The 27,104-nt window shown below is 34.5% G+C and overlaps 2 protein-coding genes across 5 annotated transcripts in view; both read left to right on the top strand.

Annotated features, from left to right (window-relative positions):
• LOC149789598 (uncharacterized) overlaps positions 1–27,104 on the top strand; it is a 58,601-nt gene that overhangs the window by 9,323 nt on the left and 22,174 nt on the right. For 2 of the 4 annotated variants that reach the window (XM_089971619.1, XM_089971616.1), the window contains exons 2-8: positions 491–665; positions 4,707–4,794; positions 7,752–7,869; positions 10,481–10,624; positions 12,709–13,542; positions 16,144–16,410; positions 18,452–19,033. In XM_089971619.1, the coding sequence (XP_089827745.1) occupies positions 10,555–10,624; positions 12,709–13,542; positions 16,144–16,410; positions 18,452–19,033 (1,753 nt within the window). In that variant the 5' untranslated portion in view covers positions 491–665; positions 4,707–4,794; positions 7,752–7,869; positions 10,481–10,554. The remainder of the gene's footprint in view (positions 1–490; positions 666–4,706; positions 4,795–7,751; positions 7,870–10,480; positions 10,625–12,708; positions 13,543–16,143; positions 16,411–18,451; positions 19,034–27,104) is intronic. The other 2 variants (XM_089971617.1, XM_089971618.1) reach the window with 2 other exon arrangements.
• On the top strand, positions 21,680–25,358 carry LOC149789599 (vertnin-like). The gene is made up of 2 exons (XM_089971620.1): positions 21,680–22,441; positions 23,385–25,358. The coding sequence occupies exon 2, from the start codon at positions 23,404–23,406 to the stop codon at positions 24,487–24,489; it is 1,086 nt and encodes a 361-aa protein (XP_089827746.1). The 5' UTR covers positions 21,680–22,441; positions 23,385–23,403; the 3' UTR covers positions 24,490–25,358.

Raw genomic sequence — 27,104 nt, 5'->3', positions numbered from 1 at the left:
AAGCTAATAGCACTGTATCTTGCGTCAAACGCAAAAGCAACGTTTATGTTCTCATGATGCTAAACACCACGCATGACATTGACCTGTCTGCCTAGATTCAGCTTGTCTGTCATACCCATTTAACTGAAATCCACAGTTGCTTTGTCTACACTGTTGGAAGCCTTCTGCATTGATGTTCTGCAAGGTAGCGGAATATCAGTGGCTGCAAGCAAGCATATAGGCTGGTATTTTCTATTGGTGTAGTCCAGCCTGAAACATCATATTTACAGCAGCAGGATTTTTCCCCGGTTTATTTGTTTTTATTTCATCATACAACCTATACTCTGGTCAGTTAAAGCAGCCGTTTTTACCCATCATAGTATGCTTCCCTGCAAGTCCCCATTTTCCTTCATTAGCAATTTGGAACTCTGGTCTCATTCCACATTTCAACATTGTTTCCCATGTAGATGATACGCGTCACCTCATGATCATTCAATTCTGTCTCTTTTAGGTCCAATTTTGCTTTTGATGATGGTCTTAGAATTTTCGCAGACCCATGTGTGCCATTACAGTCTGGTGCCTCGACCGATTGGAGACTCCCATGTGTCGGCTTTGTCACTGCTATGATAGAGACCTGTCTGCATTCATTATTCTGGTCACTGGAACAGCTGCAGCACTGAAACATGGTAGAGTATCATCAGTCAGATATCTGACTGCTTTGTTATGTGAAATATTTCCAAGTTTAAAAAATTTGTAATCCTCTTCTTGTACCCTTGCATGGTTTCATTTACAATAACTGCATGTAAAATACAAAAGGTATCCGCTCTTTCTCACTTATATAACTAGACAAAGGCATGCTAGATTGGGTTCAGAGAGCTACACCAACTACTCAATACCACTGGAAGCCTAGCATATGCGATCTTATCCCCTTCATGGGATGAACTGATATGATATCCTTGGTTAGTTCCCATAGGTAGCGTATGTAGATGCTACCAGATTTCGGTGTTACCATTTACTGACAGGCCTTGGTTTGGCTGCTTCAGACCTGATAATCAAATCCATTGATATTCATAACAACGGAAAGGAGAGCTTTTGCCAAAGAACAAATTATGCTAACTTCAGGTTTTAAAATTACATTAAAATTTAAGTTGAAATAAACTTTCATCTAAAAATATGTATAATTCTTTAAAATTGATTTTTCTAGGACAGTCAAGTTCAATTTCTATTACTTTGCAGATTGGTGTTAGGATTTAAAACTAGTTGCTGTTTATTTGAATTATTTATCTTGATAAACGAAATCACAATTATACTTTGAGTTGTGTGCATTCTATACATTCTGTCATTTGGAACTGGCTTGTGCTTCTGTTACATGTGTGTCAGATAACAGCATCTAACTATCATAGTCATAGATCCCATTCCATAACAAACTGCACTATTTAAGAGATACTGATTTGATCACGGATGGAAATTTTTTCCATTCCGATGAAATTGTCTAGTTCTGTCAGAAATCGGATCAGAGTTACTACTTTCAGTTTAGTACCCACGAATGTAGTTCTAGTCTACTTTTAGAACATTCTTTCTTCTCTCATTTTGGTGGTGATATAAGAGTTATATTTATGCTTTTTTGGTAAGGATATTAAGGTAATTATTTATTCTTGATACTATGAGCGTATTGTTTAGCCGAAAATTGTATTTCGGTGACAGTGCACAGTGAATACTAAGACCTTGGTGATGATCCGGAATTGAAATCTGTTCCATTGCATGTCACTTTGTTTACAGTCCATCCTCTAGAAACAATTCCGGTGAACCGTTGACAAGAACATCACCGTGAAGTCATCTTTCACGGTATTTTAGATTAACATATGGTTTGTATTGATTTTCAAACAACAGAAAGTTAAGTGCTGACAAATTAATGTAGAGAATGATAGTAAAATTAATTGTGTTATATGTCCGGAAGTAAGGCCAAGATTGACACTTTACACCCATATTACAACCAGCAATCATTAACCCAAATAAATGGGGATTCAAGGTTCTTTGAACAATATCAAATACATACGAGATCGTTTGTAAATATACAGTATAACCAGTGAGGAAACTGGGGAAAATTCATATTTTTCTTTAAAATTGTTGCCCTATGCAAAATATGAAACTGGTGAGCGCCACGTTATTGATTTGTGTTTACAAGTTGGGTGCTGCTAAGAAAACAGAAGAGCAAATGTTTCCGCCAATTAGATAAACGCTTGTGGACATGTTTAAAGGAATCTGCATGGCATACGAACACAATACATGCAGAGCAGCCTTCCTTGGGAAGTACAAATTTGTATGGCTCCGTATCTTCAGATGAATACGGACCCATGCACAAAGGCCACCAATAAATTTGACGAGGACTATTTCGAACGCATAGTCAATGCCATGGTTGGAAGCAAAAGCATAACGAATCTGCGTATACGAATACAAAGATAGTTGGCAAGTTCAAAGGCAACTTCTCGGGCAAAACCTATCGAAAAGTAAGTATGACTGCTACCCAAAATGCACTTGAATGTGGTTGAACCCAAGAACAATAAAATGGCTAAAGGTGTTCCGAATGTGATTGGGCAGAACGATTTCAAACACGAACTATACCAAGAATATCTTCCAAACCGTCGTGAATTCGCAGACATGACAAATATGATACAATCCAAAAGCAATCGCCAATTTTTATACCTATGCATTTGATCTTCGTGCTATTGCAGGCCAACTCACAATGAGTTAATGTTTGTGTGCTTGCGCATTGACGATAACCGTTAATGACATGCCAAAACAAATCGGTATGGCAGTTACGTATCTCCTAGAATGACTTGCAATTCACATGCACGGCTGGCATGTTTTGGCCACCAGTTAATTATGGCCCTAATCAGTAAAGGGTTGCTTAATTTGTATTGTCAGTCCTTACGAAAGTTTTGAATAAATCTACGGATCATACGGAGTCAGCAGCGCGACGTTCTTGTCCACCTTCTAACTCTCCAAGTGAATGAAGATACCGAACAAGCTTGTCACCGAGTGGTTGTAATGCTGCTGGCTGTAAAATCATTTGTTGTCAAAGATGCAACTAATAATAGAAATCATGAAAGAATATAATTAGACGAGTTCGAAATACTGCTGCCGAGACTGAACGCAACGGTTGAAAATGTATCAATTCCTATTCCTAACTCAGCTTTGGTTTTGCACAGCGTCGATCAAACTTACTGATGATTCATTGAAGGTTTCATGCGCGATTCCTCTCAGTTTTGCAAAGAGATTTGTAAGGTTATATTTGGAGTCAGACACCCAGTCAGATTGTTTCGTAACAAACAACTCCAGCGACGCAATTTGGCGTGTATGAGGTGCTGATGGAAAGGTTGCATTAGAAACGTTATCCACTTCCACAGAATCACTTTTCTTATCGTTTATGCATTTGGGAACCACATCAACGTTTTCTGTTCTCACATACCGCAGTCACACACACACACACACACCAAGTGCTATTGTGGGACAGTTTCTTGGCTAATACATTACCATCGTGGTCTTACTTCACCAAAATATTTGTTTGTGGCATCTCACAATTTTAAAACATGGACCCCCCATCCACGAGTCCACATCAACATTAGACAGAAGAAAATTTTATTATCAGATGCGTATTAAGTAAACCATGCTAATTTTGACCAATTCTCTGTTTTCTGTAAATTTGTGTCATCTTTCTATAATTAGCACACGCTTGTCACAGTAACCGAGTTGTTCGTATGAGAATCCCCGCCACGTGACTTGCTTTGGTCATTGCTGGAAAGCTGATTATCATAGCAAAATGCACTCACAGGTTTAGCTGTAAGGCTGAGAAACAAATCCAGAACGGCAGCATAGCAGTTATATTTCAAAGGATATTTAATGTTGTGGTGCATTTAATATATACGCGATGGACAAGAGGACAGGTGAGCAACCTGGGATATATTCCCCGGGCCCTGGCCCGTAAGAAAGCACTGGCTTACACATTTTAATTTTATTTTAAAATAACTTGCTTGAAAAAAAACTAGGAAAAGCCCAGGTTTTTCTTACCCCAGGGCCCGTGATTGCGCTCTACGGCACTATATAGTGCCGGAAAAACCTGGGCCTTTCCTAGTTTTTTTTTCAAGGAAGTTTTAAAAAAATAAAATTATATATATATATATATATATATATATATATATATATATATATATATATATATATATATATATACTCTCATTTACAAGCCCACGTTTTTGTTTACTGACAATTTAATTCATCACGATAGCTGGACATGTACTTAAGTGTGAGCACAAAATACTGAAACATTGTATTACTGGAAATTCTCAATTTGTTTTTTAAAATAAAATATTGTTATAGTGTCATGCCAACATTCAGTTTCAGAAAGGCATATATGGTATGCACTCTGCTTACATGATTTTTTTGTTTACAAAATTTGACAAAAGAAAAGCTATCTAAAATCAACCATGTGTAATCACCACTGTTGGAGAATGATATATACTGATATACATGTACTGATCATTCATTCCATAAACACATCTCTGAACCTGAACATGCTGAAAGCTGCTTTATTTTTTATACTTTTTGATTTGGTTATTTTGCGACTTGGATAGATATTGACTATGTTGCGACCTGCGTCCAGCTATTTCACTCTTTAGTATGCTTGGGATATTTATACCGAATAAGGAAAACCTTATTTTGACATGCAGATACTGTGTCGAGGAGAAGACTGGCCTTAATCTTGGTACTAATTATAAGGAGAAAATCAGGATCAAGACATGAGAAAAGTTAGGAAAGGTCAGAATTCTAGCAATTTATTTTTATTCTTGTTGACAGAATTAATATAACTATCATACTGGAGAAAGGGATAATATACAATTGAAGTCTCTAAGTTATAATTGCAAATCGAAATGGTACATACAGATTATAGAATGACATAAGTCCGCTTAGACTTCCTGGCTAACAATATGAAGAGTCTACTATATTGTCCATGTCTCCCTTGTTTCTTAATGCTTGTCTCCATTACTAATTTATGTACATGTCTACCATATTGCTTAATGTATATGTCTCAGATGTTTTTGAATGTCATTGTCTCCCTTCTTCTTTAATGCCGATGTCTACCTTTTCCTTAATGTCCATATCTCCCTTGTTTCTTTATGTCCCTCTTCCATGTTATTTAATGTCTTTGTCTCCCTTGTTCCTTTATGTCTTGGTCTCCCATGTTGCTTAACGTATATGTCTCCCATGTTCATGACTGTCTCTGCCTCTCTTTGTCTTTAAAGCCCCTGTCTTCCTTGTCCCTTAATGCCATTGTATTCCTTGTTCTTTAATATCCATGTGCTTGTTATTCCTTAATGCGCATGTTTCCCTTAGTCCTTACTGTTCCTGTCTCCCTTGTTTCTTAATGTTCCTGTCTCCCTTGTTCCTTAATGTTCCTGTCTCCCTTGTTCCTTGGTGTGTTTGTGTCCATTATTCTGAATGACCTTGCATGATACTTTTTTTCCTTAATGTTCATGTCTCTTTTGGTCTTTAATATCGAGGTCAAACCAGTTGCGTCATATTGCTGTGTTCCTTGTACATTAATATCACGATGTTCCTTTGTCATTAATTTACATTAATTTACATATTAGTCATTTACCTTCTGATAATTTACAGCGAACGGTTCATGTGTCTAATATTTTCTCATGTTTCAAAAGATATGAAAAGGTATGTCCCTTTATAAAACAACGATACCAATAGTACAACCCCGGTTGGACAGCGCTTAATGATGGGGAACACGGTATTCAGCAATAAGAACAAAACTAGGTTTGATGGGTGCATTGTTTATGAGATGTAGATTCTGTCAGGCTTAGAAATAAGTGGAGTTTTGCGGCAAAATTTGAGATTATGTCACTTCATATCTACTTCATATGTTTTATTTTTTTATGATTTTTAAACGTGATACAAATCACTGACAATGCATCTGCTGTGACTGTAACACTCTTTCACCTGGTTAGTTCCAACAGAGTTATCTCGATTAAATGCAAAGTAAATATCTTGTTTTGTCTTTGCCAATTTGATATTTAAGCGTTGATATCTACCGCAATTTATACACGCACGCTGAATTATATATCGCAAATATATTCATTTTACCAAACATTATCATCATTTTACCAAACATTATCATCAAGGTCTAACGGTTCGTCTGTGAGCCATATATAGAATAACACTTTGATAATGTACCAATATAATAATATTAATATGCATGTCGTTTATAAACTGTATTATTTTCATGTAGTAAAACAGTTGGACACTTATTATTTTTGCTCAAACATTGACAGTCTTTTAACATTAAAACGGATGAAAACTTCGGAAAATAGCACATCTTGGCTTTGGAAGGGTTTTGTGATACATACATACATACATATATATATATATACTAGCTATAACTAATGAAGGATAACCAAACCTGTATATAAAGCAACTCGTGTACGTCATGCAGTAGGACTCACGATATAAATTTAGCTCCCATATTAATACTTGCCTGCCAAACCCATATGTACTCTATTCTTTGTTCAGCCATTCCAGGCTGGTTTCCATATAATGAGTACCGTGTTTCCTGTAAACTAGGCTACTGAACACTATAGAACTCATGGAAGGTGTTTCATTTGTTGTACATGACGTTAATCATATAGGATATTCTGGCATGAATAAGTTTAGGTAATTTATGTAAGAAATGGTATTCCATCCACTTTTGTTTTTATTGTCCTGTAATTATTGTCCCTTTTCGTACACTTTTGTTTTTATTGTCCTGTAATTATTGTCCCTTTTCGTACACTTTTGTTTTTTTTGTCCTGTAATTATTGTCCCTTTTCGTACACTTTTGTTTTTATTGTCCTGTAATTATTGTCCCTTTTCGTACACTTTTGTACCTTAAAATTCTTCATGCAGTTTATTTAGGTAAGTTATATAAAATTCGCGTCTGTAGAAGTAGCATAAAATATCATCAGAGAAGTCAGCACTTCCAATTGACAATTATATAACCTGCTATCTGACTTTCAGTTAATTTTACTTGTTTCTGTATGACTGTGTATTTGCTCTTTTCTCATGCAAAGTCATACATTGTTTAGTGATAACCAAATTAGTCACAATATTCCATATTCCTTCCACTGATATCCAAATAGTTCCTTCAGATTTGCATCCTCTCTCAAGAATCCAAAATAGTGTGGGATCATATTTGTATGTTTACTGAAGGCTGCACTCCACATGCCGGCATTCTAGAGAACATGAACTATATGATATAAAACAGCCAATTCGTCTAAGAGAAAGAAACTAAATCACTCTTTTAAAGATCTTCACTACATATAGAACACTGACTGTTAGGTTCTTACTTTATCAATAATTTAGTTTTGGATAGTTTAATTATATGCAAGCTAATACATGTTTTCATGAAATATATTTTTTTACACAGGATATTATATTCAAAAAACTATAAATACAGCACCTTATATAGATTATTCAGTTGTCTCCCTTGTACTACACATGGCATTTGGAGAAATCAAAATTCACATTTTCAGTTAATGTTTATGAAAAAAGAGAAGATTTATTGTAAAAGTGTATATTAGCTCTCAATTTTAATGCAGTGTAATTCCTCGGATAAATTTTAAATGTTTAAACATTAGTGCTGTGTTTCTCTTTGATTTGATTATTTTGTTCATCATTCTTAATTGCATGTGTATGATGTATCATGTACATTATTCACCCTTTTATTTCAGATGGGAGTGCACATTACTTCGCCTGATGTTGTTGGTGCTTGTAAGAGATATTATAGTATAGGTGCATTCGGACTGTCCTTGGACCAAATGAATCAATGCCTACACATTCTTGTCTAAGGTACGGTCATCAGATGTTCTCTTTGCATTTTTTCCAAGCTCCTTTTATCTCTTTTGATTCATCTATCATAAACTACATTTCTTTGATGCACAATTTCCTCGTGTTTTTCATTCCAGTTGACTTTCCATATTTATATTTATTATTCATTTGGCACTTGTCTGTATTTTAGTTCCCAAATATTCTGGACATTTTGGTTCTGAGATCGACGGGAATTGTGCCAATATATTGTTCAAGAATGCTTGGTTCTGAAATAAAAATTAGAAACATTTTCCATGCTTTGTTCGAGACTTCATATTATGAGATCAATATGTGTCACGTCCATACTTTATTCAAGACTTCTTATTCTATGATATATAAGGGTCATGTCCATACTTTCTTCAAGACTTCTTATTCTATGATATATAAGGGTCATGTCCATACTTTGTTCAAGACCTCTTATTCTATGATATATAAGGGTCATGTCCATACTTTATTCAAGACTTCTTATTCTATGATATATAAGGGTCATGTCCATACTTTGTTCAAGACTTCTCATTCTATGATATATAAGGGTCATGTCCATACTTTGTTCAAGACTTCTTATTCTATGATATAAAAGGGTCATGTCCATACTTTGTTCAAGACTTCTTATTCTATGATATATAAGGGTCATGTCCATACTTTGTTCAAGACTTCTTATTCTCTGATATATAAGGGTCATGTCCATACTTTGTTCAAGACTTCTTATTCTATGATATATAAGGGTCATGTCCATACTTTGTTCAAGACTTCTCATTCTATGATATATAAGGGTCATGTCCATACTTTGTTCAAGACTTCTTATTCTCTGATATATAAGGGTCATGTCCATACTTTGTTCAAGACTTCTTATTCTATGATATATAAGGGTCATGTCCATACTTTGCTCAAGACGTCTTATTCTCTGATATATAAGGGTCATGTCCATACTTTCTTCAAGACGTCTTATTCTCTGATATATAAGGGTCATGTCCATACTTTGTTCAAGACGTCTTATTCTCTGATATATAAGGGTCATGTCCATACTTTGTTCAAGACTTCTTATTGTATGATATATAAGGGTCATGTCCATACTTTGTTGAAGACTTCTTATTCTCTGATATATAAGGGTCATGTCCATACTTTGTTGAAGACTTCTTATTGTATGATATATAAGGGTCATGTCCATACTTTGTTCAAAACTTCTTATTCTCTGATATATAAGGGTCATGTCCATACTTTCTTCAAGACTTCTTATTCTCTGATATATAAGGGTCATGTCCATACTTTCTTCAAGACTTCTTATTCTATGATATATAAGGGTCATGTCCATACTTTCTTCAAGACTTCTTATTCTCTGATATATAAGGGTGATGTCCATACTTTCTTCAAGACTTCTTATTCTCTGATATATAAGGGTCATGTCCATACTTTGTTCAAGACTTCTTATTGTATGATATATAAGGGTCATGTCCATACTTTCTTCAAGACTTCTTATTGTATGATATATAAGGGTCATGTCCATACTTTCTTCAAGACTTCTTATTCTATGATATATAAGGGTCATGTCCATACTTTGTTCAAGACTTCTTATTCTCTGATATATAAGGGTCATGTCCATACTTTGTTCAAGACTTCTTATTCGATGATATATAAGGGTCATGTCCATACTTTGTTCAAGACTTCTTATTGTATGATATATAAGGGTCATGTCCATACTTTGTTCAAGACTTCTTATTCGATGATATATAAGGGTCATGTCCATACTTTGTTCAAGACTTCTTATTGTATGATATATAAGGGTCATGTCCATACTTTGTTCAAGACTTCTTATTCTCTGATATATAAGGGTCATGTCCATACTTTGTTCAAGACGTCTTATTCTATGATATATAAGGGTCATGTCCATACTTTGTTCAAGACTTCTTATTCTATGATATATAAGGGTCATGTCCATACTTTGTTCAAGACTTCTTATTCTCTGATATATAAGGGTCATGTCCATACTTTGTTCAAGACTTCTTATTCTCTGATATATAAGGGTCATGTCCATACTTTGTTCAAGACTTCTTATTCTCTGATATATAAGGGTCATGTCCATACTTTGTTCAAGACTTCTTATTCTATGATATATAAGGGTCATGTCCATACTTTGTTCAAGACTATTCTGACATCAATAGGGATCATGTCCAAAATTTGCAATTTGTGTTTTACATTAGGCAAGTATTCTTTCTCAGGTAGCATAAACACGATGATACTAATAAGTTGTCTAGATCATATAATTGACAATGGAATCTTAGTAATTGCTGCATACTTAATTTGGTATAGATCTGACGATCGCAAATACATGAAATGGTTTTCTTTTTCTAGCGTAGCAAGATTAAGAGAAAGGATAACACTCATACTAGGTTTATACGTCAAATATTTGTACACGATGCCTCTATTAGTATCAACATAGTCGCACATGTTATAATCTTTTAATAAGTTCCGTAACTAGCAATAATTATTTCAAACCTTTATTATAATTTACACAATCGGGCCATAAACAACACAAAAATTTCAAAATGTATTCATAATCTTTTTGTTTTTAAAATTGTCTTGCTATCTTTTGAAGTTGTTCCTTTGTCGGATGGACAACACATCTTTGAGCAATACACCTAGAATTTCAGACACCATTAGAATCGCAACATGGCTACATCAGCATCAAAACCAGTAAATTGCAAATTGGTCAGTGTTGCGAATCTGGAACTGGAAGAAGGTATGGTATATATATATATATATATATATATATATATATATATATATATAAGTCATATTGTCTGTTTATCACAGCACCACATCAATATAAATTATCTTTACTGCCCATATAAGCAGACTTAATGTTTACATTTGTAAAAACAGATTTAATAGTGTACGTAGAAGTTGTATTTACAGGATATACAATCAGTTTTAATGTTTGCATTTTTATAAGTAAGATTACACAGCATATAAAAAAATTGTGTTTACTCAGTCGTAATGTTTATCAATTTAAATTCACATAAAATCTCAAGTTCCATAATGCACTTGGTTGCAACTCCACTGACGATCGATCGGTTTAGATTCATTTATTCCATACTGTACATGTTGGCAACAAAGGATGATTAATCAACACAGCACGTCTTATTCCATGATGCTTCTGTTGGAACACCGGGGTGACAGTAATAAGTCAACATTGCAGACGAAGTAACTAAATATTACTGTGAATTACGTTGATAGGTGTGTTAATCGACTTGGAATCTCTGTTCCACGGTACACTTTGAGGTACCATCGGAGTTATGAATCGATATACAATCTCAAATTCCATAGCACACTTGGTGTTTATTAATCCATACATTTTAATTGGAGTAACTGATGTTGGCTTATACATTTGGTAAACGTCCAAAACCTTTTTGGAATCTATCAATGACAGTATATTATGTGATGTTTTTACTGTTATAATCTTGACCACTCCAGTGGTTAGCGCGTTCACCTCGGGTGCGGGAGGTCGCCAATAGAGAATGATATATTCCCAATGATCATAGATTTGCACTTTAAGAATGATGTCATTCTTGTATTCAGTGCGCATATGTATTCATCAGGTTTCAAGGTTGATTTGTACTATTAATCCAAGTAAACAGCATGTGACTCCAGGACATGGGTTCTGAAAAGCCAAACTGATGGTAATATCTGATTAGTCTGGGATAAACTATTTATCTTGTTTACTGACAGAAATGCCAAGATGATGCATTAAAGCATGTTATTGCATGCGTTCTGATTTGCCTATAAGTTATTTATATAGGATGTATTTTTTTTTAAAAATTAAGTATTTCTCATTTTCATACCAGTCCTGGAACGTCATTTAGCTCGGTTTGTATTAGAGGGGTAATTTACTGAATTCAGTCATTCATTGGAATTATACATCGCTCTGAATAATTGAAAATATAACTGTATTTGAATTACTATGACGTCATTTAAATGACATATGGATTTATAGTTGTATGAAAATTAAAGTTACTTTATTTAAAGCCTTCTTAGGATTACATCGTCGTTATTCATTACAACTATTGGTACATAAGGACATTAGTGGCCATCATTCAGATTACTCGATACCTTTCAACAACATATAACATTAAAAATGCTAAGGATTTCATTCCCCACATTGTAAGTTTAATGTTTAAGGTTTTGTAAATTAAGTCATTTAAAGTCATCTCATCATCAAAGGCAATTGCAGTTACCAATAATGCACCATGACTTTACAATGTACAAATATCAAACATTAAGGTAAAGAACATATGATATCTTCAGTATAACAAAACCTTTGCATATGTAGTGTGGTCGCAAATTGGATGTGACAAATGCTACAAATAATCATCATGATAATAATAATAATCTTGTGTAAAAAGAACCACATTTGTTTTTCTTTTGTTTGTGCTCCATGTCCCAAACAAGAGCTTGCGAGTTCAAAACTCATTGTGGCATACAAATGTTTATTTCTGTTTTCACTTGTTTGTATTTGTATGTTCACTCGTTCCATTTTTACATTTGTATACTTGTTTTTATTTTTGTGTTCAAGCATTTTTTAACATTCCTATCCTAGGATAGGGCTTTAGCTACCAATAATAATAATAATAATAATAATAATAATAATAATAATAATTATAATAAATTAGAACAGATTGATGATGAAAATGTAATGATGATGGAGGAGGTGTTTAAAGTTATGACAGTAGGCTGCTGATCAGTGACAGAAATATAATGGACTTTATATATATATTTATACCCTGATGATATACATGAACTGATATTTATCATCTTTTACAACAGAAGACATTGACCCCTGGTACACCAGTTTTGTGATTTTACCTGGAGAAATGGTATTAGTTGTAGACGGCTGGTTTAGTAATGTTCGGCTTCATAGACTCCAGGATGGACAGATATTGACTAGGTCAGACAAACTGCAGTCACGGCCGTATGATGCATGCGTTTGTGCTATTCAAGAGAATGACATTCAATTGGCTGTGAGTCTGGTGAAAGCACAGGTAGAAATATTATCAGTAAAGTACATAGGTAAAACAGCTAGCATAACACGGGTGAGAACACTAGATGTAAGCAGAGGTTTTCGTAGATGTTATGCTGTAAAACATTTTAAAGAAAAACTTCTGGTCAGTGGCCGTAGCGTAGACAATTTATGTTGGGGCATTGTGTCTATTGAAGATGGAAATGTTGCTGCAGTTAACAAAATCTGCAAACGGGGTAAGTATGGTGGTGTAAGTTATCTGGCCACAAATCCTACAAATGATAACAAGTTCTATATCTCATGCAGTGATGATCCTGACTCACTTCAAAGCACTGGGCTGTATGGATATGATATAACCAGAAGTACTAAATGGGAATTTCTTTACCAACATAGTGATCTGAAAAACCCCAAGGGTATATCTGTGGATGCAAGGGGATTTATATTTGTGTGTAATTGGAACAACCCTCCCTGCATTCATCAGTTGACACAGAGAGGAGTGCCAGTGGCAGTACACATGGAGCTCGGTGTGCCATCCCGGATCTATGCCATATACTGTGAGAAACAACGGGACGAACTGTACATCACAAGCACAGGAAGCAATGTGGTCAGGAGATTCAAACTTCAGTATGCAGATCATCATGGTAATCCATATTTATTATTTGTCGAAATTAACGTGTGCATGATATTACAAATAAAGATACATCATTTAGTAATAATTCGCAAAGATTGAGCATGTGGAGGAAGTGGAGAAGTTTTAAGTATTAAAATAGTAGCATCATTACGAAGACAGTGGGGTTTAAAAGATGTAAATAAAATCAATATTAGATGAAAATCAAAATTGGGAATATTAATAATTCAGCTGTTGCATTATCCTCATTGGCAAAGTGACATCAAGCAGTTATTGAGATTTAAGTCACATAAATGATTCCATGGCATGCAAAATTTCCATATTGCGAACTTTGTTTTTAAAAAGATAAGTTGCTCACTTGTAAAGCTGTAATGTTTGATAACTCTTGAAACTTGCAGTGTTGTGCATATTAAAGTCACTCTGCACAGTCTGAGAGTGTTACTTAACTATTAAGATAAAGTGAATAAATAAGAATCTTAAACGAGAATTAACAGGTTAGGTGACATGTTTCATCAGAATAGCCCTGTCCATTCTAACATATTGATATATTGGTTTGATACAAATGGACGTCTGGAAATCGTTTGAATTATTTATAGCATACAAACAGTGTTTACTAGATGGGTTCATTTGCAGTTGATTCTCCTTCTTCATAGTTGTGCATGCACAAACTTTGGTTCATTTATGGAATGCTAGACTTTAATCAAGCATGGTTGGGCAGGAAATTACAATTTCTTTTCAATTGCAAGACAGTGATGTTTCAAATGTGCAAAGCGAAAGGCGGAATAAAGAATGTATCGGATGATGTTGAATTTATTGCCAAGTGCCGGATGATGATTCTGTTAGATGTTGTGTTATCCGAACTGCCAAAGATGCAACCAAAATGTAATGCAAAGTTTCAGAAATCTATTAAGTACTACATTGATGTTTTGAATGCACTAACATAATTTTAAACCACGTTTCAATTAAATCCATCGTCAGTGGTTTTGACTGATGTAGGAAAACTTTATACCACTTTTCAGTTAAGTCCATTGGTGGAGGTCTTGGATATTATAGCAAGACTTTTTACCACTTTTCAATTAAGTCCATCACTAAGCTTTTGAATGCTGTAGTTAGACTTTATACCACATCTCAAACTCATCAGTAGAAAATTTGAATGCTACAGGTTGAGGTTTCACCACTTTCAAGATTTGTTCCTCCTGGATGAGAGCCCAGTTCTCCAAGTTGTCTCCGTAACTCATGAAATATATAATATATGCCGTTCTGTTTTTGACTAGGAAAATCAACTTGACAACCATAACATTGTTCTTGGGACAGGAAGCAGCGGGGTGGGGGGGGGGGGGGGCGAACATACCTGGCTCGTTTTCCATAAAAAAACCTCTACAGAAAATATTGTTCGTAGAAAGGGCTGAATCCACGGCAGCAGCAATAGCAACACCTAAAAACGCTTTCAGATTTTTTGGCGATTTTTAATCTTCGGGGAAACGTTTTATTCTCAATTAACTCCTTTCTACGAACAATATTTTCTGTAGAGGTTTTTTTTATGGAAAACGAACTAGGTCTGTTCGCCCCCCTCCCCCCCCCCCCCCCCCCCCCGCTGCTGACAGGATCATTATATACTTGTTCAAGTGGTTAGCAAAACAGGAAATTGGTTCTTCTGTTTTGAACGTCCATGCCACTACTATTGTTTTTAACCATTTTCATTTTGTATCTTTGACTACGAGAGTTCATGTCCTTGAACATCTATATCCTGTATTTCATGTTGCATAAATGACTTTTTTTAATAGTCTATGACATTTTCTCTATTCCAACACTGCCAGTGGACAGCATATCAGACTGTTTGTCAAATGCTACGAAACAACATCACAATCCCTATGTTCTCCAGGGGTAGTGCAAGCGAAAGTTCCACATAGAGTTGCTTTGATTTTACAGGTTGGAAATGTCTTTTGTCACTTGTTCTGAGGTGAAATCAAATTATAGTCTCCAGCATTGCTTTATTTATGGGGTACTTTTGATACCTATCTGTCCTGTGACGTCAAACAGAATCAAGAGAGATGTCAAGCAATTCATCTGAGGAAAGCTCGGTTTCGAAGGTCTTGTAGGCAATGTTTTAGCTACATTGTGTTTATAAAGAAGGGACCGGAAAGAGTTTGAATAAATAACTGTATCGGGTAAAGTAAAGCACATATGATGATGGCAAGGTATGCTGATCAAATAACAAGGCCTAGCGTCGTGAACAACTATTTTTTCTATGTCGTACAAGTTCAATTTGCAAGGCTTATATCTAGACTAGTGTTAAAGAAAATCATGCAAGTGCTATTAATTGCTGTATTTACCTTTATCTGCACATGCCAAATATTTTTGACCTAGCCCTCTCGTTTTATCTCTACATTTATTTTTCCACATCCTGCTTTATTTCATACCTGCCAAAAGCGAACGTTTAGGTTCGTTATATGTGTGCACCTCCTGTTTACTGCTTGACTGGATATTGGTTTAACTACAATTCCATCTATCTCTCAGCTACGTATCACAAAAATTAATTATTAATTTTAATGTTTTTATAATATATTTATGGCATAAAATATATTAACTCCTGTCATTATATGACACTTGTCAGATCCAGCCATGCCTGCAGAGATTCTAAAGATGGATACACGATCCCTTGAGATATACAATGAGGCTCTTCAAACTGGAAAAGAGAAGGTTTACAACATAAGGGTAATGATAGTTGGACAGTATGGGGTGGGCAAGACAACATTAACCAAGCGCCTATTGGGGGAAGATGTAACCATATCTGAACGAAAGAGCACTGAAGGAATAGACGTTCATATAGAGTGTTGCAAAGTTTCCTTGGCAACTGGGGAGTGGCTAACACAGGAGAAAAGTATGTGGCTTTATCTCTTTCTCTCAACACACCCAGACCTGAGGTAATGTTTATATTACCCCTTTATTAAAAAATGGTTTTATCTTCTTGTCTCCAAAATGCCAAGTGTACCGTGTTGACTTAATGATATAGTGCAATCCAGAAGTTGCAGGTTTTAATCCTGCCAGGATCAAGTCAGGTCAGCTCTTGTGGTGTTGCTGGGCAAGGTACTTTACTACCATTGCATTGACATTAAGTAGTCTTTGATATGCTGCTTTGCCATAAACCAACCATGTGACCATCTAACCCAAATTACATACATCAGTCATATAACAAATAAAGGTATTCTAGGTTGTGTGTATATTACCCGAGAAACTGCATCATATATACTAGGTATTTTGAAACTAATCAGGAATAACTGTGCAAATTACAAAACTGTAGCGCTGAACAATGGTCGCTAGAGCTGATGACTGTCAGGGATGTAGCTATATAGTTCCTTGATTTTTCGTACCTGCTTAGATATTGTTGTCTGCTCTTATATAATGTTTTCAGATAAATATGGATATACTAGAGTGCAATAAACTTCAATGCTGATAAAAACTCCAGGCACTAATATGACATTATGAGGACTGTTAAGCATAATCTATATTATTCCTTGAAGATGTTAACATTTGCAACTGTAATTAATTCTTACTTTACAGTTTTGATGATGTACAAATCTACACATTTGTTATTGAAACTGAAAACTTCTGAACCTTACTTTGATGTATTGTTGTGAACTTGGTGTAGACAACAAAGGTATACATTTACGCAGGATAAGTTGTGTAACCTTGCCTTTTGAAATGATACCACGCTATTTTTTCTTTCATTAGATTCACGATGATTTGTTCATTATTATTTGTTTAAACTATTGTCCTTACAGTCATGCTATGACACACGATTATTTGTATTCATTCTTGTAGGAAAGGATTGATTTTTAACATGGTTTTGTCGTTTTGCATAGTTTGTGTAGCATTTCAAAACAATTCACAACTAATGATATTGCTGATCCACCCACATAGTAAATATGATGTTAACCTTTGCCTATTACATAGGCTATATTATTTATTTCAAAAATGTTTTGACATTTAATAATACAGTGATATAATTTCAAAGGTAAATGCAGAGGTTATATTATGCCTCAAAATGTTTGTACATTTCCAGTCTCGGACATGATTGTGTGAAACGTTGGTGGCAAAGTTAATTTATCTGAAGTTTATATATATATATATATATATATATATATATATATATATATATATATATATATATATATATATTTCATTCATACAACATACGTTGTAGTGCTCATGGATTGGGACCTGACTACAGGTCCGGTAGTCTCACAGTTGAAAATGGATTGTGATGGTACAACGTACCTTTAGTGTGGATATTTTATTCACAGTAATTAAGAAAAAGGGTCACCAAAGAGTGACTACTTGACTATTTTCTCTTAGAGATTAGCAATTCTAAGTATCTGTTCACAAAAGATACAACATTACCTACAACAAGGATAGCTAATAATATTGAATGCAACGAGTCTGCTATATTTGAGGAATCAACCTTTGACCAATATCGCATATCCCATAATGCCTTTATATCCAGTGTCCTAATGTCCCTTACAGCATGTGTTCTAATGTTGTTCCTTGCATCATATCTTAATGCCCTTGAAGCTAGTGTTCTAATATTCCTTACAGCATTGGTTCTAATGCCCTTGAAGCTAGTGTCCTAATGTTCATTAGGGCATGTGTTCTAATGTTCCTTACAGAATGTGTCCTACTGCCCGTTAAGCTAGTGTCCTAATGTTCCTTTCAACATGTATCGTAATACCCCTTGTAGCTTGTGTCATAATGATCATTGCAGCCTGACACAATGCTTCTAGTAGTCTATGTCCAATAGCCTTTTCAGCCTGTATTATTGTACCTTGTAGCCTATGTTCCAATGTCTCTTGCAGCTCGATTTCCCATTTACTTTTAAAAGCATATCAGTATTCTAATTTAATTTACTTGCATTCTCTTTTTAGATGCAGAGCAATACTCTAGACTTCAGCGCCTTGTAAAGCTTTTTAATAAACATGTTATGGAGCAGGAGGGCCAGAGTGATGTTGGTGGCCATTATGCTGATAAAGAATGCAATACTCAGCAGTGTACTGACACTAGCATTCCCCAAACAATCAATCAGCCTGTGCAGATCAAGACTTCAGTGAAAACGGCGAACTTGCTTCATCTTGGCCAGCAGGCACAATTGCCCATTGTGATGGTGGATGAAGGAAGTGCTGTGAATACAAGTCAAGCGACAAGCACATTTGCCATTCCAGGTAGTGAGGCACAGTTTGGTAAGAGTGAAACAAAGGATGTAGTACTTGAAATCCTTCATTTGGTTAATAAGAATGCTGACAAACTTGAGAAGAGTTTAACGGAATATGCAGCATTAGCAATGTGGGACTTTGCAGGCCAATATATATTTTACACTACTCACCAGACATTTCTGACAAGTCGGGCGATTTATCTATTGGTCATAGATCTCAGTCAAGAACTCACAGATATCATCAAAGATGACGAGTATTTCCTTGATGCAGAGGGAATAAAACAGCGTAAAGTTCGTGGTAAGTAAGTCGTGTTTGATGCTGTGAACGAGGTACAGATATTAAGTGTGGTCAATTCTCCATGATTATACTGTTAATCTGATATTCAATATGGCTGGCATGGTGACCATCTTAAAAATCTTGTACTCAGTGGATCCTATCATTGGCATGGGAGTATATGTATCAAAGGCTACTTTAAAAAAATCATTTGCATTATATTCCAGATTTGTTGAATTCTTTTTATAAAACTTGAAAAAAGCAGCAACTGTTGACCATTTTAAGCACTGTCTTAAAAGTATTTAAAGATAAGTATATATCAGTGCTATACAATACATAGGGATAGCTTTCAGTATGATCTTGTATTATACAGTTATATGTACTGTATTTACCGCATATGTTGGGACATGAAAAATATATTTGCTTTCGTGTTCTAGAACTTAGGGTGAATTTTTTTATAACCTCCATCATGTGTCCAAAGAGTTAGGAAATGAAATAAATTGTGTTCAATTTGCGCCCCCCCCCCCCCCCCGCTGCAACCGGCCACACCGCATCTTACAGTAAAATAGACAAATAAAATGCTTATTTGTAAATACATTATAGGAAACTAACCTTGTACTTTTATCATTTATTCACTTTTTTGGTCAACATTAGCATTTTATTAAAGGAAAAATATATCCACGAACTCCGTATAAGTAGCGCATGCATCCATAGTGTTATCGCTTTTCGTCAGACCACACAACACATTGGACGTTGACGTGAATATTGAGAAACGAATCATGTTTGGTTGTCCTCAAAGGTTTGAATGTCATGAGAATGAAAACTGGATCCTGCAAAATCACATACGAGAGAGAGTGAATTGTCAACTACATTGCTCGAAAGCACCTGCCATTCATGCGTGACACGGTATAAGGTACAACATAACCAAGAGTGTATTATATCCAGGGTAACAACATGACAATATCTCGCAAACTAAAATCATTATTAGAAATATATTCACTGTGAGTACAAACGACAATCTTTTTGATTCCACGGGTTGCGAAAAGTATTATTAAAGTAAGTTAATGTTAATGCTGTGTATACTATTTACACTGAAGGTTAATTTATTACAAAGCAAGCCGATCACGGAGCAGACTTTTGATTCCTTTTTACGTGGAGATTTGTTTTTAACTATACATATGTATACAAAGTCGGCCGACATCGGGAAGACAACTTTGATTTCTTTCTACCGGGTTTCACTGGGATTTTGAAAATAAATAGAAACAATGGAACACTTTGAAACGATAACGTCTCACACATTTACACAAAAAGTGATTCATCGCAGTCATTGTTATTGCGTACATAGCGTATATAAAGGAGAATAAAAATAAAACAAAATAAACCACATTATAGATCTCCGCTATTATGGATAAGTTTATAGTGCGACACTCAAGTAGTGAAGAGGCCTTGCCTCGTGCATGGAAAGAAAATGTGTTGCCTAAAGCTTTACGTAAGAGGCCCCTAGGTCGACGAAAAAGGCGTTCTAGAGCGGAGAAGTGTGATGTAAAAGAAAATGAACCAGGTGCAAAAAGACACGAAATTGGAGACTCCAGTCAGGAGAGAGATGATGCCTACGAAAATGATGATGTCAGGCGAGGGCATTGCAAGCGTTTTATATTAAAGCAAAAATGGAAGTTGTAAGTTTCTCAGAATTGCATGGAATTCGAGTAACAGCAAGACATTTAAAAATCCACAAATCAACCATTGCAAATTGGTTAAAAATATATTTTTCTCTGCAGTTGAATGAATGGGGACATTTAACAAGGAGTGGGAGACCAGTACCATATGGTAATGAGTTAGATCGAAAAATTCCAAAGTGGGGTCTCGTCCAACGCGATCTGCAGATCCCTGTTAGTGTGGGCACTATATGCGCTTATGTCAAGGAATTTGTGTCAAGTGAACGTCCAGAAATTGAATTTCAAACCAGTAGGAACTGGGCAACAGGTTTTTAAAAATATATTATCAGCATTTACGTTTGTTCAGCAGTACTTGGATTATGTCATATATCACTGCTGTGTAAAAAAAAAGTTGTTCGAATCGCTTCAGGACAAGCCGGATCCGATCCAAAAGTCATTTAAAGTTTGTGGTATTAACAATAACTTGAATGGATATGAGGACAATATCATAAGAGATACTGAATGTGATGGTAGCGACAGTGAAGAGGACGAATTTGATGGATTTGAGCCTGCAGAGGTTGAGTGGGCAATTAATAATGTGGACAGATTGAAGGATTAAAATTAAATATATTAGTGGCATTCAAGTTTGTTCAGCAGTACTTGGATAATGTCAGATATGACTGCTGTGAAAATAAAAGACATTCGGTTTCGGAAGTAGTATGTTTACCAATCACTCTGTACAGTCACTATATACCGGTATCTCTCTCTTTATCTCTCTCTCTCTCTCTCTCTCTCTCTCTCTCTCTCTCTCTCTCTGTGTGAATATATTTTTAAGTAATTACAGTGAATAGTTTATACTGTGCTCATCAATAGTTATTTTGCCAAAATAAGTCGTGTAACGAGTACGAACGGGAAATAAACCTTGACATTTAATAAAAAGAGACTTTGTTGAAGCATAAATTAGAACAGAAAAGGTTGAACTCGTTCTCATATACACAAGCGATTCATTCTTACCTGAGTTCTTGTTCTTAGCAAATTTGCATCTAGGAAGAAAAGTGTAAACAATCAACACTCACAGTATTTTCTTTGTTAACGTTTCTTTAATAAAATTTACATTTGAGTGCATTTTCCGACTTGTAGTTTTCGAATAATTTAAAAGATGTCCCATAACTTATGACTCGAAAAAAACGATGTGTCTAAAAACATACAGTGCACAAAAAATTACTTTTATAATATATGGGTCATTCTCAAAAAATATTGATAATTGTGTGAGTTCTGGTATATTTAAACCAATTTTGATTTAATTCCTCCTTTTTAGCTTGCAATGTCAATTTAAGTTATTACAAAAATAAATTTTAATAGAAAATGGTTCATTCCTTGTCTGAATTTTTCAGCGTTTGCCCCTTAGTTCATTGAATTTTGTAAAATCTTGATGTGATTTCGCCGTAACACAATCAATTTGTGTTAATTTATATCACATATATTAAAGTTTTTTCCCTAAACCTTCAGGTTATTATTGTATCACATTGTTTCTTCATAAATATCAGTCTTATTTACACCAAAAGATTGTGAAACTTATAGGAATTTCCAATAAATTCAAAGTGCATTTCGCCGTGTCCCTTGTGTTACTCAATATATCATTATCTGAGTAAGAGTTGTCTTTCTTATGGGATAATTTCATAAATAGTTTCTCCCTCAAGTAGAACTTCCTCTTTGGAATTATTGGTAATGGAGCAGACGACATGATGCAGCAAGGACGTTTTTATTAAGATTAAAGGTATGTATGGTAATGCCGTAACTTTTATTTCTGTCCACATTGTTACTCCATATATAAACAGTAAATATATTGATTTTATAATAAATTTGTGTGTAGTATTTGTATATCACACCATGGTTAAAAATATTGTTGAATCATTCTGCTAGGGAGCATATATTGTGAAATAAATGAGAAACACAGGTAAATATGTCCCTTGTGTTACTGTCCCTTGTGTTACTGTAAAAAATGTAACACAAGGGACTGATTTAATAACAATAGTGACAAAATTATTGTCTTTCACGGCATAGCATTTTATGAATAATAAAATTATGATTTGATCATAAGTAAACGCTTATTTACCTGTTTGCATTCAATGATAAACCACTGGATCACAAATTTAAATGAACCAAAACTGTCAAATAGAATTTAGTAACACAAGTGACAAATACGGAAACACAAGGGACATAAACTATATATTTTTTTTTCAAAAGTTCAAGCATACATTTTGTACAAGGAATAAATTTAGGATAAGTTACATCATTCTTTATAGCAAAAATAACAGAAAATATTAGAATATAACATCGAAATACTTGCATAAAATGAGTTTACTTTTCAGTAGAAATAAATATTATTAACCACATCCTTAGTAACACAAGTGACTAAAAAAATACCAAGCTTAATTATTTGATAGCACTACAAAACATCAGTGGAAAAAACAATATATAATTGATGGTTGTCCATCGTAAAGATATTTTGTCATTCGTTAACATACTCATTACTGTCTTATGTTGTTGCTACCATCAATATAACCACAAAGATTAAAAACGAAACTTTTTATGCCTTTTTATCTTTCTATGTGATTCTCTTGTTTAACCCAAAAATCTAAAAATAAGGGAATGGACAAAAAAGCTTTTATATACTTTTATTTGATGATAATGAACCATTGGTTTCTTTTATTTTTCAGAATGTAAAGTAGAATCATAATGGCCTTAACAAATGCAGAAAAACAATGTCGTTATCGACTAAAAAGAGATGCCGATCCATTAAGAAGAGAGGTTATGATAACTGCTGACGGCAATTGTTTACCTTATTCAGGAAGTGTGATTGCTTCTGGAAATGAAGATATGGGGGAAGAAATGCGAGTTAGAATAATAACTGAATCTTGTATCCACAAGGAATCATATTTGAACCAGAAATTCTTAGAACGAGGAACTGACGATCCAATGAATGATTCTCTTGCAAAAACATATGCCTTCTATTCTGACGAATATTCAGATGAAGCACTCTCTGATGGACAAATCGAACAGATCTATGAAAAGGAAATCATGAAAATCTGCAAGAACAAATCCTATATGGGTATATGGCAGATATTTGCACTATCGAGTGTTCTTTGTCGCAGAATATTTTCCGTCTATCCTTTATTAGGAAACCCAAATGTAAGAAAGGATCTACACCGATTGGTTAAACCAAGGGAAGAAAGATCTACTCAAACGAGCTACATAATGTGGACAACAACAAGACAAGACATGTCAAAACATAATTGGATTCCTAATCATTTTGTCACAATGTTGCCGATGGATCGACCAAATACAAAGATTTCTGTAGATGAATCAGTGAAAGATATTGAAATTCAGAACGTTATGCCAGAAACAGAGGACAAACAAGAGACAAAAGCTAACGATTCAGAAACAAATCATCATGAATCAGAGAACATTGAAAGTAAGTCTGAACTCAATGAAAGCACCGAGAACATCAGGAGTCATTTTGATATTTCTGATTTAAGTCCTCAAGATTTATTGGGAAAGTTTGTATTAGTGAGTTATGACAATAAACCATATCCTGGAATAGTAACAGACTGTGATGAAGCTGAAGTATATGTCAGTTGTATGCACAGGGTTGGAAGAAGTTTGGAGAATTCCTCCTTTTATTGGCCACTTGCTGTTAGAGATGAGTGTTGGTATGATATGGAGAATGTTATTGGAACTATTCCCGACCCCAAGCTTGTTGGACAAAAGTACTGTGTTGATAGTGAACTGTGGGCCTTAGCTTTACAAAAATTGAAAAAATGACATGATTATTTAATTTGTATTGTGAATTTTCCTCAATTTTACCATCTATACACAATGAATTGAAAGTGACTTCATTAGAAATTTCTTTTTCAATTAATAATCGAATATGTTGAGGTTTAATCTTCACAACATCCAACAAATTTTTTTATAACGGAGGAGAGAAGTACAAAACTGTCCTTTGTGTTACTTTTTATTCCCTTGTGTTACCAAAATCAGTAAATCAAAAATCAAGGACCAGTAAACTGTGTTCATTCAATCATAGATGAATATTTTGGACTTTATGATTTACATCAAACAATAACAATGAATATTCTTGAAAAAAAATAGATGTTACATTTGTTTAATGTTTGAATATCACTTGTGTTACCATTTGAGTCATTTATGTTACATTATTGTCCCTTGTGTTACATGTCAAATATTAACCAGTTAAAAATTACTTTGCCATTCCAGTTGTTCAAGATTCGACATTAGAACCATTTTGATGACACTTGTTAACACATAGGATAAAAATAAGAAATAAGTAAATTCTTTTGGAATTATAATCAAAAATATGTGAGTTAGATTTTACCTTTTTACTAGGTCATTTTATAAATCTAAGAAAAAAAAAGATAAAAACAGATAAGAAAAAAAATCTTGGATTAGTTGAGTAATTTTCATATATCACAGATGTTAAGCTGATTACATCGTTAATATTAAAGATAATTCGAAGAAATAATTCTTATATTGCATTTGTAACACAAGGGACATTTACTAGTAGCAAGGAGCTATATTTTCAATTTTAATATTTTGTTTGAATTCAAAGTTGGTGTTCATTGTTTGTTTTACACATTTTAATGGTTAAGTGATGAAATAAAGCTTACATTGATGAACTTTGTGTGGTTTCATTATCCAAAAAAATCAGGAATAAGATTTTGACCTTTTTTGAGAATGACCCATATGTATGGTGTCGCAACAAATACGGTGTCCTAGCATACACGGTAAATACGGTAACATTATGTAAAATGCTGTGTATTTAATTGTTGTTTTAACACTCAGTATGTGAAGTGATTTTTAAAGTAGCTCTAACATGTTTTCAGTTGTCTCGCTGCGAGGTCTGTAATGTGGCAGTTTATAGTGGTGTCTAGCACTGGGGCATCATGCTGCAGACATGTAGCATGATGTCCCACCCAGTCACATTATCTTGACACTAGACCGACCAGTCCTAACACTAACCTCGTAATGCTGAACACCATGTGAGGCAGCTTTTAGTACCATTTTTATAAGTCTTTGGTATTCCTCGGCTGGGGATCAAACCCACGACCTCCCGCATCCGAGGCGGACGCACTAACACTAGGCCACTGGAGCAGTTGTTTTAACACTGAGTGTAATGTTGCTGAATAATAATAATAACACCAATAATAATAATAATAATAATAATAATAATAATAATTATTATTATTATTTTTATTATTATTATTATAAGATATGAGGACAACCAAAACTGTTTTTAACTCAACTGGTCATAAACCTGAAAGTCTATCTTTAGTTATTCATCTGGAGGCACAAGTTTGCTAAAGTTACTACACCTAAATTACTTTAAGAATTGCCATGAAAGTTAGATACACATTCATGAAATGGTGTTGCTCTGGCATCCAGTAGGTAATGTGGCCAACTGATAATCTTGTTATCACTACTTCTCCTGAACAGAAAACCACGTTAATGTGGGGTCTTCAGTACAAGACTGCTTATCATGTCCCATTGGTCCTAAATGAAACTGATATTGATTGGACATCTGATATGGTCATCTAGACATGTGATTTTCACACTAACATTTCACATGATGTCTAACCCGCCCTAAATACAAATGATACAGCCAAAATAGCTAACATGGCCGCCATAGCAGCCATTGTATATTTTTTGTTATTGCTATTCCTCCTGATGAGACGGTAATAACAGCATGAGGTTTTCAGTATAAGACATTTTATGATGTCTTGTATGAAATTAATTAGATTTGTCTTATCTGTTGTTTTCACCAGAAGAATTTTTAAGGCCGCATTTATTTGGTCCTGAATTAACATTTTCTTGTCTTGACCTCTAGAATGACCTTGCACTGACCAGCTTGATGACTGTTATTATTTCTCCTCTTAGATGGAAGTCAGAATACTTCTTATGATATCTAATTAGTCATTATGATAGCTAATTAGTACTTATGATAGCTAATTAGTTCTTATGATAGATAATTCAACCTTATGATAGCTAATTAGTTCTTATGATAGCTAATTGAACCTTATGATAGCTAATTAGTCTGTATGATATCTAATTAGTCCTTATGATATTTATTTAATCTTTATGATAGCTAATTAGTCCGCATACTAGCTAATTAGTCCTTATGATAGCTAATTGAACCTTATGATAGGTAATTAGTCCATATGATAGCTAATTAGTCCTTATGATAGCTAATTAAACCTAAACGAAAACTGTGCTGTTATGATCACCATTAGTGCTGCCAGATTATTGCTACTCTTCAAAAATATAAAGTTTTAATGACATGGCATTGTCACCAGAAGACGTCTTATGGTGTCTAGTTAGACCCGAATGAAATTAATGCCAATCAAACATGAAATATAGACACCATA

The sequence above is a fragment of the Sinohyriopsis cumingii genome, chromosome 10 (assembly GCF_028554795.1).
Source record: "Sinohyriopsis cumingii isolate HCF-2022 chromosome 10, ASM2855479v2, whole genome shotgun sequence".
NCBI lineage: Eukaryota > Metazoa > Mollusca > Bivalvia > Unionida > Unionidae > Sinohyriopsis > Sinohyriopsis cumingii.
This window is presented reverse-complemented; position numbering and strand designations above follow the sequence as displayed.

What these genes read in the sequence shown, in the direction of transcription:
- LOC149789599 (XM_089971620.1), top strand. Translation starts at nt 23,404, where the DNA reads ATGGCCTTAACAAATGCAGAAAAACAATGTCGTTATCGACTAAAAAGA.